The sequence below is a fragment of the Scyliorhinus torazame genome, chromosome 12 (genome assembly GCF_047496885.1).
Source record: "Scyliorhinus torazame isolate Kashiwa2021f chromosome 12, sScyTor2.1, whole genome shotgun sequence".
NCBI lineage: Eukaryota > Metazoa > Chordata > Chondrichthyes > Carcharhiniformes > Scyliorhinidae > Scyliorhinus > Scyliorhinus torazame.
The window spans coordinates 162,394,867-162,408,967 of NC_092718.1; the positions used below are offsets into that span (position 1 = coordinate 162,394,867).

General features: G+C 46.6%; 1 protein-coding gene across 7 annotated transcripts in view; it reads left to right on the forward strand.

The window, feature by feature from the left end:
- The window catches only part of hip1 (huntingtin interacting protein 1), a 402,236-nt gene that overhangs the window by 356,952 nt on the left and 31,183 nt on the right, over nucleotides 1-14,101 (forward strand). For all 7 annotated transcript variants that reach the window (XM_072469314.1, XM_072469320.1, XM_072469315.1 and 4 more), the window contains one exon: nucleotides 5,846-5,932. In XM_072469314.1, the coding sequence (XP_072325415.1) occupies nucleotides 5,846-5,932 (87 nt within the window). The remainder of the gene's footprint in view (nucleotides 1-5,845; nucleotides 5,933-14,101) is intronic.

A 14,101-nucleotide genomic window follows, 5' to 3' on the forward strand; every position in this document is an offset into this window, starting at 1 on the left:
CAATGGACCGAATGGTGGACCAGTACGGACTGCGGGCCACATTTCCGTATTTGGGCAACGTCACCACCTGCGGCCATGATCAGCAGAGCCACGATGCCAACCTACACAGATTGCTCCAAACCCTTAACCTCACTTATAACCAGGAGAAATGCGTTTTCCGCACAACCAGACTAGCCATGAAAATGAAAATGAAAATGAAATGAAATGAAATGAAAATGAAAATGAAATCTTCACGTCGTGGCTACGTCGTGGAGAACGGGGTTCTAGGACCCGACCCCGACCGTATGCGCCCCCTCCTGCAACTCCCCCTCCCCCACTGCCCCAAGGCCCTGAAGAGGTGCCTCAGGTTCTTTTCATATTATGCCCAGTGGGTCCCCAACTATGCGGACAAAGCCCGCCCACTAATCAAGACCACCTTTCCACTGGCAACTGAGGCCGCCAGGCCTTCAGCTGCATCAAGGCGGACATCGCCAAAGCCGCGATGCGCACGGTGGACGAGTCCGTCCCCTTCCAGGTGGAGAGCGGCGCATCAGAGGTCGCTCTCAATCAAGCAGGCAGACCGGTGGCGTTTTTTTCGCGCACCCTCACCACCTCCGAAATTCGGCACTCCTCAGTCGAAAAGGCGGCCCAAGCCATCGTGGAAGCCATACAGCACTGGAGGCCTCGCTGGTAGGAGGTTTATCCTCATCACCGACCAATGATCAGTAGCCTTCATGTCCGATAATACGCAGCGGGGCAAAATCAAGAACGATAAGATCATGAGGTGGAGGATCAAACCCTCCACCTATAATTACGGTATAGTATATCGTCCTGGGATGCTGAACGAGCCCCCAGATGCCCTGTCCCGCGGCACATGTGCCAGCGCGCAAGATGACTGACTGCGGGCTATCCACGATGACCTCTGCCACCCAGGGGTCACCCGGCTTATCCACTACACCAAGGCCCGCAACCTGCCCTACTCCACCGAGGAGGTCAGAGCGACAGAACATAGAACATTACAGCGCAGTACAGGCCCTTCGGCCCTCGATGTTGCGCCGACCTGTGAGACCACTCTAAAGCCCATCTACACTATTCCCTTATCGTCCATATGTCTATCCAATGACCATTTGTATGCCCTTGGTGTTGGCGAGTCCACTACTGTTGCAGGCAGGGCATTCCACGCCCTTACTACTCTCTGAGTAAAGAACCTACCTCTGACATCTGTCTTATATCTATCTGCCCTCAATTTAAAGCTATGTCCCCTTGTGCTAGACATCACCATCCGAGGAAAAAGGCTCTCACTGTCCACCCTATCCAATCCTCTGATCATCTTGTATGCCTCAATTAAGTCACCTCTTAACCTTCTTCTCTCTAACGAAAACAGCCTCCAGTCCCTCAGCCTTTCCTCATAAGATCTTCCCTCCATACCAGGCAACATTCTGGTAAATCTCCTCTGCACCCTTTCCAATGCTTCCACATCCTTCCTATAATGCGGCGACCGGAATTGCACGCAATACTCCAAATGCGGCCGCACCAGAGTTTTGTACAGCTGCAACATGACCTCATGGCTGCGAAACTCAATCCCTCTACCAATAAAAGCTAACACACCGTACTCCTTCTTAACAACCCTCTCAACCTGGGTGGCAACTTTCAGGGATCTATGTACATGGACACCGAGATCTCTCTGCTCATCCACACTGCCAAGAATCTTACCATTAGCCCAGTACTCTGTCTTCCTGTTATTCCTTCCAAAATGAATCGCCTCACACTTTTCTGCATTAAGCTCCATTTGCCACCTCTCAGCCCAGCGCTGCAGCTTATCTATGTCCCTCTGTAACTTGTAACATCCTTCCGCACTGTCCACAACTCCACCGACTTTAGTGTCATCTGCAAATTTACTCACCCATCCTTCTACGCCCTCCTCCAGGTCATTTATAAAAATGACAAACAGCAGTGGCCCCAAAACAGATCCTTGTGGCACACCACTAGTAACTGGACTCCAGTCTTAACATTTCCAATCAACCACCACCCTTTGTCTTCTTCCAGCTAGCCAATTTCTGATCCAAACTGCTAAATCACCCTGAATCCAATGCCTCCGTATTTTCTGCAGTAGCCTACCGTGGGGAACCTTATCAAACGCTTTACTGAAATCCATATACACCACATCAACTGCTTTACCCTCATCCACCTGTTTGGTCACCTTCTCAAAGAACTCAATAACCGTGTTGACTATCTCTAATCAAATTATTCCTTTCCAGATGATTATACATCCTATCTCTTATAAACCTTTCCAAGATTTTGCCCACAACAGAAGTAAGGCTCACTGGTCTATAGTTACCAGGGTTGTCTCTACTCCCCTTCTTGAACAAGGGGACAACATTTGCCATCCTCCGGTCTTCTGGCACTATTCCTGTAGACAAAGATGACTTAAAGATCAAAGCCAAAGGCTCAGCAATCTCCTCCCTAGCTTCCCAGAGAATCTTAGGATAAATCCCATCTGGGCCAGGGGACTTATCTATTTTCACACTTTCCAGAATTGCTAACACCGCCTCCTTATGAACCTCAAGCCCTTCTAGTCTAGTAGTCTGAATCTCAGTATTCTCCTTGATAACATTGTCTTTTTCCTGTGTGAATACTGATGAAAAATATTCATTTAGCACCTCTCCTACCTCCTCGGACTCCAAGCACAACTTCCCACTACTGTCCTTGACTGGCCCTACTCTTACCCTAGTCATTCGTTTATTCCTCACATATCTATAGAAAGCTTTAGGGTTATCCTTGATCCTACGTGCCAAAGACTTCTCATGTCCCCTCCTGGCTCCTGTTAGCTCTCTCTTTAGGTCCTTCCTAGCTAACTTGTAACTCTTGAGTGCCCTAACTGAACCTTCATATCTCATCTTTACATAACCAGTGACTGCCAGATCTGTGCGGAGTGTAAACCGCACTTCTATCGACCAGATAAAGGCCCCTGGTGAAGGCTTCCCGGCCCTTTGAGCACCTCAGTATCAATTTCAAAGGGCTCCTCCCCTCCAATAAACGCAATACATATTTCCTCAACATTATTGATGAGTTCTCCTGCTTCCCCTTTGCAATTCCTTCTCCCGACATGACCACGTCCACCGTCATTAAAGCCCTACGTAGTGTCTTCACCCTGTTTGGTTTCCCCAATTATGTCCACAGTGACCGGGGACGAAATACGTCAGTACCCGCTCAGTAAGGGCATCGCCTCGAGCAGGACTACCAGGGGAAACGGGCAGGTGGAGAGGGAGAACGTGATGGTCTGTAAGACCATCCTACTGACCTTGCGGTCCAGGGATCTCCCAGTTTCCCACTGGCAGGAGGTCCTCCCCGATGCGCTCCATTCTACTTTGCACGGCCACAAACGAGACCCCTCATGACCGCCTATTCGTTTTCCCCAGGAGATCCACCTCGGGCCTCGCTTCCGTCCTGGCTGAAGACACTGGGGCCCGTCCTACTCCGAAAACACATCAGGAGCCATAAGTCCGACCCTCTGGTAGAGAGGGTCCAGCTCCTACACTCCAACCCCCAGTACGCATATATCGAACACCCCGATGGCTGACAGGATACGGTCTCCCTCCGTTACCTGGCGCCCGCCGGTTCCACCACCACCTCCACCACCCTCACTCTACCCTATCCCGCCCAACCTACCATGACTAGTGCCCCGCCCCTATATGGCTCCTGCGCTCCCTCCCGCCTGCCATCCCTCCTTCACCGATCCACAGGAATGAAGCTCCAGACGAGATGCTCCCGGAGTCACGTCTGTACCCGCACCGGCGCCCTCACTACCGATGCCAGCACGGACGAGTTCGATACCCGGGCCAGCAACAACGCCGGAGCTTCGGCGATCACAGCGCACAATCCGTGCACCGGACTGGCTGAACTTATGAACCCGTCACCCCCTCCGGACTTCATTTTTTTAAACAGGGGGTGAATGTTTTATATCAATAATCCACCATTGTATCTGTGCTGTGCTGTTGCCCTTGTATTTGTATCTGTGCTATGCTGTTGCCCTTGTGGGCTCCACCTATGGGCCATTGTATAGCATTATCCATAAGGGAACATGTTGGCGCTTGTATGGGCTCCGCCCATGGCTCCTTCCCTTGAAGGGAGGTATAAAGAGCAGTCGGCCTGTAGTCGGTTCTCAGTGTTAGATCAGTCGCTGGCAGGCACTGTTCTAGTTGATTACAGCCACAGTTTATTTCTACTCTTGTCTCGAGTGAATTGATGGTCGCATCAACCCGCCTCTATCACTGCCTCAGGTCTCTTTTGTGTCGCTCCCCTCTCACCTTAAACCTATGCCCTCTAGTTCTAGACTCCTCTACCTTTGGGAAAAGATGTTGACTGTGTACCTTATCTATGCTCCTCATTATTTTATACACCTCTATAAGATCACCCCTAAGCCTTCTATACTCCAGGGAAAAAAGTCCCAGCCTCTCATTATAACTCCAATCATCAAGTCCTGGTAGCATCCTCGTATATCTCTTCTGCACTCTTTCTAGTTTAACAATATCCTTCCTATAATAGGGTGACCAGAACTGAACACAGTATTCCATGTGTGGTTTTACCAATGTCTTGTACAACTTCAACAAGACGTCCCAACTCCTGTATTCAATATTCTGACCAATAAAACCAAGCATGCTGAATGTCTTCTTCACGCCCTGTGCACCTGCGACACCACCTTCAAGGAGCTATGTATCTGTACTCCTAGATCTCTTTGTTCTGTAACTCTCCCCAACTCCCTACCGTTAACTGTGTAGGTCCTGCCCTGATTTGATCTACCAAAATGCATCACCTCACATTTATCCAAATTAAACTCCATCTGCCATTCATTGGCCCACTGGCTCAATTGGTCAAGATCCTGTGCAGTCTTATATAACCTTCACTATCCACTATGCCACCAATCTTGTTGTCATCTGCAAGCTTATTAACCATGCTTCCTACATTCTCATCCAAATCATTTCTATATATGTATAACAAATAACAGTGCACCCAGCACCGATCCCTGAGGCACACCGCTGGTCACAGGCCTCCAGTTTGAAAAACAGCACTCCGCAACCATCCTTTGGCTTCGGTCGCCAAGCCAATTTTGTATCCAATTGGCTACCTGTGGCAGACTGGCTAGTCCAAGAGGAGATCAACCATGATAGTATTGAATGGCAGAGCGGGCTCGAGGGACTAAGTTGTCTACTCCTGCTCCTAGTTCTTATGTGATAGACAAATTAATTTTGAAGATTCAACTAATTGGTTGACAGTAAATAAAATCCAACGGTAGCACCAGCCATTGAACTAGAACACCAGAGAACAGCGAGAGGTGAACTTTATCCCTGTGGAACATGAACCACATAAAACTGTAACTGCATGTTGCTGCTTTTAATTGTATCACTGTTGGGATGCCCAGCTCTTGCTCATAGGAACAGGTGGAAGCAGGAAAGCTATTCTGAATGTCTCCTGGAAATGAACTCTTGTGACTTTGGTAAAGGTCAGAGAGCGCAGTCAAAGGGTCAATTTACGACAGTTTTCCTAGCATGTTTCCTAGCAGTTTTCCAACTTTGCTGGACACGGGTGTGAGTTGGAGATGGGATTATAACAGGATGGAGATAATACTGTATCATCCACTTCCATTCTGTGAGTGTGCACACCAAGAACCTTACCTTGGAAAATGACTGAATCTCCAAAGGTTGTGCCATTTGCTGAAAATTACTAGCGATCATCCCCAGCTCTTCACTATCCCTAGACACCACATTATTGATGCCATGCATAATATGGTTGATGTAGCTTGACTCAACTTAGTGAGAGAATTTTATAAACTACCATGGCCCTTACTGCAATCAATTGCTTCCTGCAGATTATCTTATCACAAGAGGTCAGGCTGCGCTGGATTCCCTCAACAAACTACAGGAAGGACACACAAAGTACCTGTCTGACAGATCAGGTAGGATTCCAGGAAGTACTTGTATAACTGTATGACAAACACATCCAATTGCAACTTTGTATGAGAAGTCACCTTGTTGAGGCGTTCAAGGATTGCTTTTAATTCCCTTTGACTGAAGCAGACGGGAACCTTAGACGGGTCCTATTTTATCAGCAGGATCCATTCTAGGTTGCCCACCACTGCAATTAGAAGAGGCATTGAAGAGGACATTTGTGTGCAATAACTCGGATCATTGCTATCAGTTCACGATTGTGATGTTTGGTTGTTCACTGGGATTTTTACTTTCTTGAAATTTTAATCTGCTCGCCAAGGATGTAGAGTCACAGGGCACAAGATGGCTGCCAGCCTAGGCACCAGTTTGGTTGCAGAAAGAAGAGTTACAAGAAGAGGAGCAGCAGTGGGATGGTGGGGGTAGGATGCTACTCCTGAGAGTCCAGTGACCACTTAGCTGGAATTGACTTGGGAACAATGTATGAGGAGCAGCCTTTGCTCCAGCCAGCATGTCACAGACCTGTGCAGCCTTGTCCAACAAGATCTACAGCTCGCTGTCAGGTGGTCACGCATTGCATGTGGCAGTGAAATTCACCATTGCCCTTAACTGCCTCACCTCGGGCTCTTTCCAGGCTGCAACATGTGATGTTACTAGCATTAGTCCATGAAGCAGGTCAGTAATGCTCCTTTTACTAGGGTCAAATACACATGGTTCCCTAAAGATGTTATCAATCAACCTGAAAGAACAGTGAGCTTTTCTGCAGCAGCTGGCTTCCCACAACTGTAATGGGTGGCCTGGCTGGAACGCATGTAACCATTAGGCCAGCCAAAAATAATCAGCAGGAAAGGCTACCATTCATCAATATGCAGTTGGCTGCTGAATCATGTAGGCCTATGCTCGGTTTCCTGATAGAAAAACATGTATGTAGCTCTTTTTACAAAATCAGGACGTCCTATACGCATTATGGCCAGTGTGTGGCACATTATTTGATCTTTTCCCGACGACTCCCTCATAAGTTTTTCCACCTTGCAGTAAAGAAGCTCATATCTCTGAGCCAACTATCAGACATGCCACCTGACATTACAGGCTCAGCACCAGCTCTGAGACCACACTGCAGACGATGTAGAAAAGTAAGAGGGACAGTGGCAATGTTATTGGATTAGCAATCCAGAGTCCCAGGCTAATGTCAGCCTTGCTTCCAGCCATGTGGAATTTGCACATTCTCCCCGTGTCTGCGTGGGTTTCCTCCGGGTGCTTCAGTTTTCTCCCACAGTCCAAAGATGTGCAGGTTAGATGGATTGGCCATGCTAAATTGCCCCTTAGATGTGCAGGTTAGATGGGGTTGCAGTGTTAAGGTAGGAAAGTGGGCATTGGTAGGATGCTATTTCGGAGGGTTTGTGTAGGCTCGATGGGTCAAATGGCCTACAGGGCCTACAAATGCACTACAGGGATTCTGTATTTCCATGTAATGCTCTGAGGATTCCACACGGCAGTTGGTGGAATTTAAATTCAGTTAATAAATCTGAATTAAAATACAGTCTACGTAAAAGTGTCCATGACACCGTGGTACAGGAAACCATTCAAGTGGGTAGGAGCAAAAAGGAATGCAGTGGTAGTGGTAGCATAATTAGGGGGATTGAAACTGTTCTCTGCAGCAAGAGTCCAGACGACTGTGTTCCTTGCCTGCCTGGTTCTACTGCTCAGGATGTGAAAGGAACTTGCAGTAAGAGGGGGACGATCCAGTTGTCCTGGTCCATGTAGGTACCAATGAAATAGGTAGAATGAGGAAAGAGGTTCTGCATGGAGAATTTGAGGAACTAGACACTAAATTTAAAAAGCTGAACCTCCAAGCGTTTAAACTCTGGTTTATTATCTGAGCTGTGTGCAAATTGACAGAGGGTCCATCTGAGAGATGCAAGTGGCTCAAAGACTGGTGTGGGAGAAATGGGTTTTGGCGGGGCACTGGCTCCGCTGCTGGGGAAAGTGAGCTTATACTGCTAGGACGGTCTACACCTGTAACTGTGCTGGGACCAATACTTTTGTGAGCTGCATAACTGGGGAAGTAGAGAGGGTTTTAAACTGAATAGTGGGACAAGGGATCAAATATGAAAAGATGCAGTTGATCAGAGTAGAGAGGAAAATAATAATTTGGGAAAGGAGGGTCAGGGGACAGCAGGAAGGGACAGAGGGAAAAACTTAAGAGTGCACAAACAAGATGTCACAAAGATTTTTTAAAAATAAATTTAACGTAACCAATTAATTATTTTTCAATCAAGGGACACTTTAGCCAATCCACCTACCCTGCACATCTTTAGGTTGTGGGGGTGAAAACCACGCAGACACAGAGAATGTGCAAACTCCACACAGATAGTGACCCTGGGCCGGGATCAAACCCACGTCCTCAGGGTATATAACATTCAAGAAGATTGGGAAGCTAGGTGAAGATGGAGAGGTTGTGCTGCTAATCAAGCTTGGCATTGGTTCAATAGTTGGTTCAAGAGATCAGGAATTGATTTGGGTAGAGATGAGGAATAGTAGGGAAGAGAAATCACGAGTGAGTGTGGTTTATAGGCCTCTGAACAATAATGTAAGGCAAAGTATCCAAGAAGAAACATTGGGTGCGTGTGATAAAGTCATGGCAATAATCACGGGTGATTTTAATCTACATACTGGAAAAATCAGATTGGCAGTGAGGAGTTCATAGAATGCTTTTGAGATAGTTTCTTTGGTTAGTTCCAGAAACTGCTCTAAGAGCAGGTTATATTAGACTTGATATTGTGTAATGTGACGGGATTAATTAATGACCTCAGAATAAAGACAGCAGCAACCACAATACGATGAAACTTTACACTCAGTTTGAAAGGGGGAGTGTGGGTCTAAGATTAGTATTTTAAACTTAAGTAAGGGCAACTCTGGGGATGAAAGCTGAGTTAGCTGAAGTGAACTGGGGATCCTAGACTAGGGGATAAATCAATAGAGAAACGGCGGCAGAAATTTAAGGGGATATTTTAGAGTACTCTGAATAAGTACATCCGACTATAAAGAAAAATTCTAATGGAGGACCCGCCATCCATGATTGATTGTTTGGATACAGCATGTAAGGCTAATGGAATGCAATCTTTTTATTATGAGAGTGTCATGTGAGAGTACCTTTAAGAAATGGATGTTTAAGCAATGTACCTTTAAGAAATGGAGCTGATCATATTACTGAAGTGATGTCAGAGGGTGGGGGGAGCTGAGCTCACTTCTGCTTTTTGAGTTTCAGTTTGAGAACGTAGCTGGGAGTGTCTGTGTGTTTTGCTGTGAGCTGCATGAAGAAACACAGAGCTGGTGTGTTGATTTCTGCAATCCAAAGACTATAAATATATTGAATGTAACCTAATGTGCTTCTATTTTTGAAGGTTTGAAGTCTTTTGGATGTTTAAAGGAACAGTTTGAAGGATTATTTAATGTTGTAGTCTTTTGGGGTTATCTTTGAAGTAATGGGTGTTAAGATATTCAATGTTTGTTTTAAAAGGTTAACTTGAGTTCATAGAATAAACATTGTTTTGTTTTAAAAACCACTTGTCCATTTCTGCTGTATCACACCTGGAGAGTACGCCGTGTGCTTCCCACACCACAATCTATTAAAAGTTGTGGGTCGGTTGAACTCCATGAAACACTTTGGGGTTCTGTAAACCCGGACCCATAACAAGAGGAATTGAACAAAGTAAAGATGTTATGCTTCAGTTACATCGGACATTGGTGAGACCACATCTTAAATACTGTGGGGAGTTTTGATCTCCTTATTAAAGGAAATATGTAAATGCATTAGATTTGGTTCAGAAGGGGGCTTACTTGTTTGATACCTGCAATGAGCAGGTTGTCTTGGGAGGATTGGGCAGACTAGGCTTGTTTCGACTGGGTGAAGGAGGTGGCAGACCCACAGGAGGCCAGAATTGGATTAGCACCAAGATGGTGGAGGGTTACCTTCTGGAGTTGTGTGTGCCGCTTTGGCTTTCACATTTGGGAAAGGATGTGCTTGCATTGGAGACAGTACAGTGAAGGTTCACTAAATTGGATCCTGGGATAAGAGGGTTGTCCTATGATGAGAGGGTTGAGCCTATCAGGCTTCTATTCTCTAAGTTTAGAAGGATGAGAGGTGATCTCATTGAAATACCCAGGATTCTGAATAGTCTTAATGGGGGTGGATATTTGTTTCCACTGGCTGGGGAATATAAAACATAAAGGCATAATCTCAGGATAAGGGGTTGATTATTTAAGTCTGAGATGAGGAGAAATGACTTCACACAAAGGGTTTTGAATCTTTGCAGTTCTCTATCCCGGTGGATTATGGCTGCTCCATCATTGAACGAATGTAAGGTTGGGAGGGACAGATCTTTGGGGTTTCAGGGAAATGAAGGGATATGGGGAGCAGGCAGGAAAATGGTGATCAGCCAAGATTGTATTGAATGGTAGAGCAGGCTCAATGGGCCATGTAGTCCATTCCTGTTCCTGTTTCTTGTGTTCCAGGGCTGGACACATTTGCAAGAATTGGAAGAGGAAAGGGCCTGGAGAGGTTTGAATACGAGGGGGAGGATTTAAAATTTGAGATGCTGGTGAATTGGGAGTCAGTGGTGATGGCCGAATGGAACTTGGTGCAAGTTAGGATAGGGGCAGCAGAGTGGGTAATGATCTCAAATTTACAAAGGGTGGAGAATCCAATGAGAATAGAAAATGAATTGCCAGGTCTGTTGATAATAAAAGCAAGAGTGAATGATTCAGCAGCAGATAAACTGAAGCAGGGCAGAGTTGGGCAATGTTACGGAGATTGATTTAGGTGATCTTGGTGATGGAGTGGCTGTGAGGTCAGAGCACAGCTTGAGGTCAGAAGGGAAGTGGAGGCTGTGAATAGTCTGGTTCAGCCTGAAACTGTGGCCGTGAGACGAGCAAATTCAGTGGTGAGGGACGAGCATTTATGACTATTGCATTGGGATAATATCCTTGTGTGCATTTGTTATATAATACTCTGTACTACACAGGTTGTAAGCACTCTAGGATGGGTATCCCAACAAATATTTGACAAGAAAAGGGTAAAGCTTGAATCCCCTTCACAGTAATTCCTCTGCAAGGGAGGGACTGTCACCCAATCTACACTTGGGAGTGAATAATGCCCACGTTGCACTCAATAATAATAATCCTTATGAGACACACAAGCATGTTTACTTAACACTGCAATGAAGCTACTGTGAAAATCCCCGAACCGCCACACTACGTTGCCTGTTCAGGTACACTGAGGGATAGGATTGAATTTGGGTTTACCTTGTCAATCTTCAACTAGAAGATCCACAAACTCTGAACAATTGTACAAAAAGTTGCAAAATTATTAAAAAGAGTCAGACAAGGCATGCACTTGACAATTGTTTATTAACTTTGAGATCATAAATAGACCAAACTAGCGCGCACAAATAATTAGCAGTTGGGATTAACTGTTGTGTGAATACTGTGGGACCAGAGTAAATGAGCACCAAACGGGTTTGCTGAATATAGTTGAGCGTGATATAAACTGGTGCGATGTATTTGGATGAGACCTCTTCAATAGCTCAATCATTAACATAGTCTTATTGGGTTAGAGTCTGATATGTGTGATTGAACAGATTGTTCACCTCCCTCTGGGATGCTGAGGTGATTAGTCTGTGGAGGTGCTGTCTGTTCCATTTGAATCCTCATCCCCAGGGTAAATTCACCATATGCATTTGTTCCTGGGTTCACCGGCAAAAATCTTTCCTTCCCCAGTTACAGGAAAGCTTCCACATTTAGATGACACTCTTGTGTTTTCCTGGCAGAGCAGTGTTTCTGTAATTGCTCTTCTCCTGTAACAGATGGGATGTGATTGAAGAGGGGAGGGGGGGATACTCCATCAACCGCCTCTTATCTACATTGGATGCCCCACCCTCCCCGAAGCTCTGGCCCCTGCAGAACCTCCCTCCCCTCCCCTTTCCACCAACACGTTGACCTGCTCAGGCCTCGCCGTTCTGAGACCCCTTGGCCTGGACTGCTGGGTCTCTGGGCACTGCTTGGGGCCCCAGTCCTATCCACTGCGTTTTGTGGTGCTGCTGGGATTAGAATGTTACCAGCCAATTTGATTGAGCAGTAATTCTTTGAGGTGGGACTACCTCTCATGTGAGTGGCAGAAATCCAACCTCACTCAATTAATACTCGGGAGTGTAAATGGCTGCGGGGCAGCCAGTATCCGTGGGAATGCATTCACTTTTTATTTTTAAATTTAAAGTACCCGATTCATTTTTTTTTCCAATTAAAGGGCAATTTAGCGTGGCCATTCCACACAGACACTGGGAGAATGTGCAAAGTCCACACTGAAAGGGGGCCGGGATCGAACCCGGGTCCTCGGTGCCGTGAGGCAGCAGTGCTGACCACTGCACCATCATGCTGCCCCGGGAATGCATTCACCATTGACTCTTTGCAATTCTAAAAATCCTGGTCTTGATTTTTCAAGAAATCTCCTTCGTTCCATTCAGCAACTTGGTTGTCGGTATCACTGAGCAGGCTAGCATTTATTACCCTGGTCTAATTGCCCTTGAGGCCATTGAGTTGCTTGCTGGCCTATTTCAGAGGGCATCAAAGAGTTAACGTTACATTCGGCCCAGACTGGGTAAGGATGGCAGATTTCCTTCCCCAAAGGATATTAATGAACCAGTTGGATATTCATGACAGTCCAGTAGTTACATGGTCACATTACCCACACTAGGTGGTTATTCATAATATGTTTAATGAGCTGAATTTAAGTTCCACAGCTGCCATGGTGGATTTGATCCTGCGTCTCCCAAGTTACTAATCCAGGTCCTTGAATTATCTACCACTCACTATCCTACTATGTCAATGTAATCCAAACATGAGTCAGAAAAATTCACTCTCATTTTTGTTAGAAATATCTCCCAACAGGTGTTAGTGCCACTGCAAAGCTCAGGTTGTTGACAGCTGCAAAAACCTAGATATGCCACGTGGTAATTCACTCTCTCCAACCCCTCTGCTCTTCAGCATAGAGAACTGGTCTTCTGTTGTCAGTTGGGGAGTTGCACATTCTCCTTTCCTTCTGGAAAATCTCTAACCTGTGGCATTGGTTGCATCTGCTTCTCTAGCCTATGAAAACACCTTTTCACTGCCATTTTCAAAAATTATGAACAATTATGTACATTGCTGGCCGCGTTCATTCACTGTACAATGCAGAAAGGTTTGTCTTTTCCTTCCCTTAAGTTCCCCGATAACAATCCGCCGCCATCCACTCTCATTCCCTTCCTTCCTCTGTCCCTGCCGCCTCACCGCTGCCGCATCTGTTCTCTCTCCAAGTTGTTCGTTTTTACAAACCTGTCAGCATCTGTCGGGGTGCCGCAGTAATATTCCTTTCCCTGGTACGTTACCCAGAGCCTGGCCGGGAATTGCATGCCGAATTGCATCCTTTTTTGTAGAGTGCCGATTTCGCTCTATTGAATTCAGCCCTCTTTTTTGCCAGGTCTGTCCCAATGTCTATAGACCCTGATTCTGTGTCCCACCCACGAGCACATCTTCATCTGTCGGGCCCACCTCAAGATTTTTTTCCCGGTCCTGGAATCGGTGTAATTTTGCTATATTGCTCTCGGCTGCTCCTCAGTGTTGGGTTTTGGCCAGAGCGACCTGTGTGCTCTGTCCTTCTCTGGGGGGTTTGGAAAGCCTTCTTTCTCTCCCAACTAGATTGTCCCGCATTTGGGCGATGTAGCCCATTGGGTCCCTTCCCTCAATTCATTCTGGCAGACCCACGATGCGGACGTTTTGCTGCCTGGACCTATTCCCCTGGTCCTCGACCTTCCCTTTTACGTTCCCTGAGCCGCCACCAACCTCTTCACCTCAGCCTCCAGGGCCACGATCCTGTCGCTTTGGTCGGTTGATGCCTTCTCAAGGTCCAGGATCGTCTTCTCCTGGGCCTCCACCTTCCGTCCATCGTGCGTTGAAGGGTAGCTATCACTTCCGTCACCACCTCCTTCACCACCACCCGGAACTCCGTCTTGATCACTTCCTTCATAGCGGTCAGTTTCCTTTTTAAAAACGTTCCTCCATCTGTCCCCTTGTGTAGGGGAGGGAATGTTGTTGTCCGCTCCTGCTCCGCCATTCGGGTCGCCGATCTTTCCCCCTCCTGGTTCACC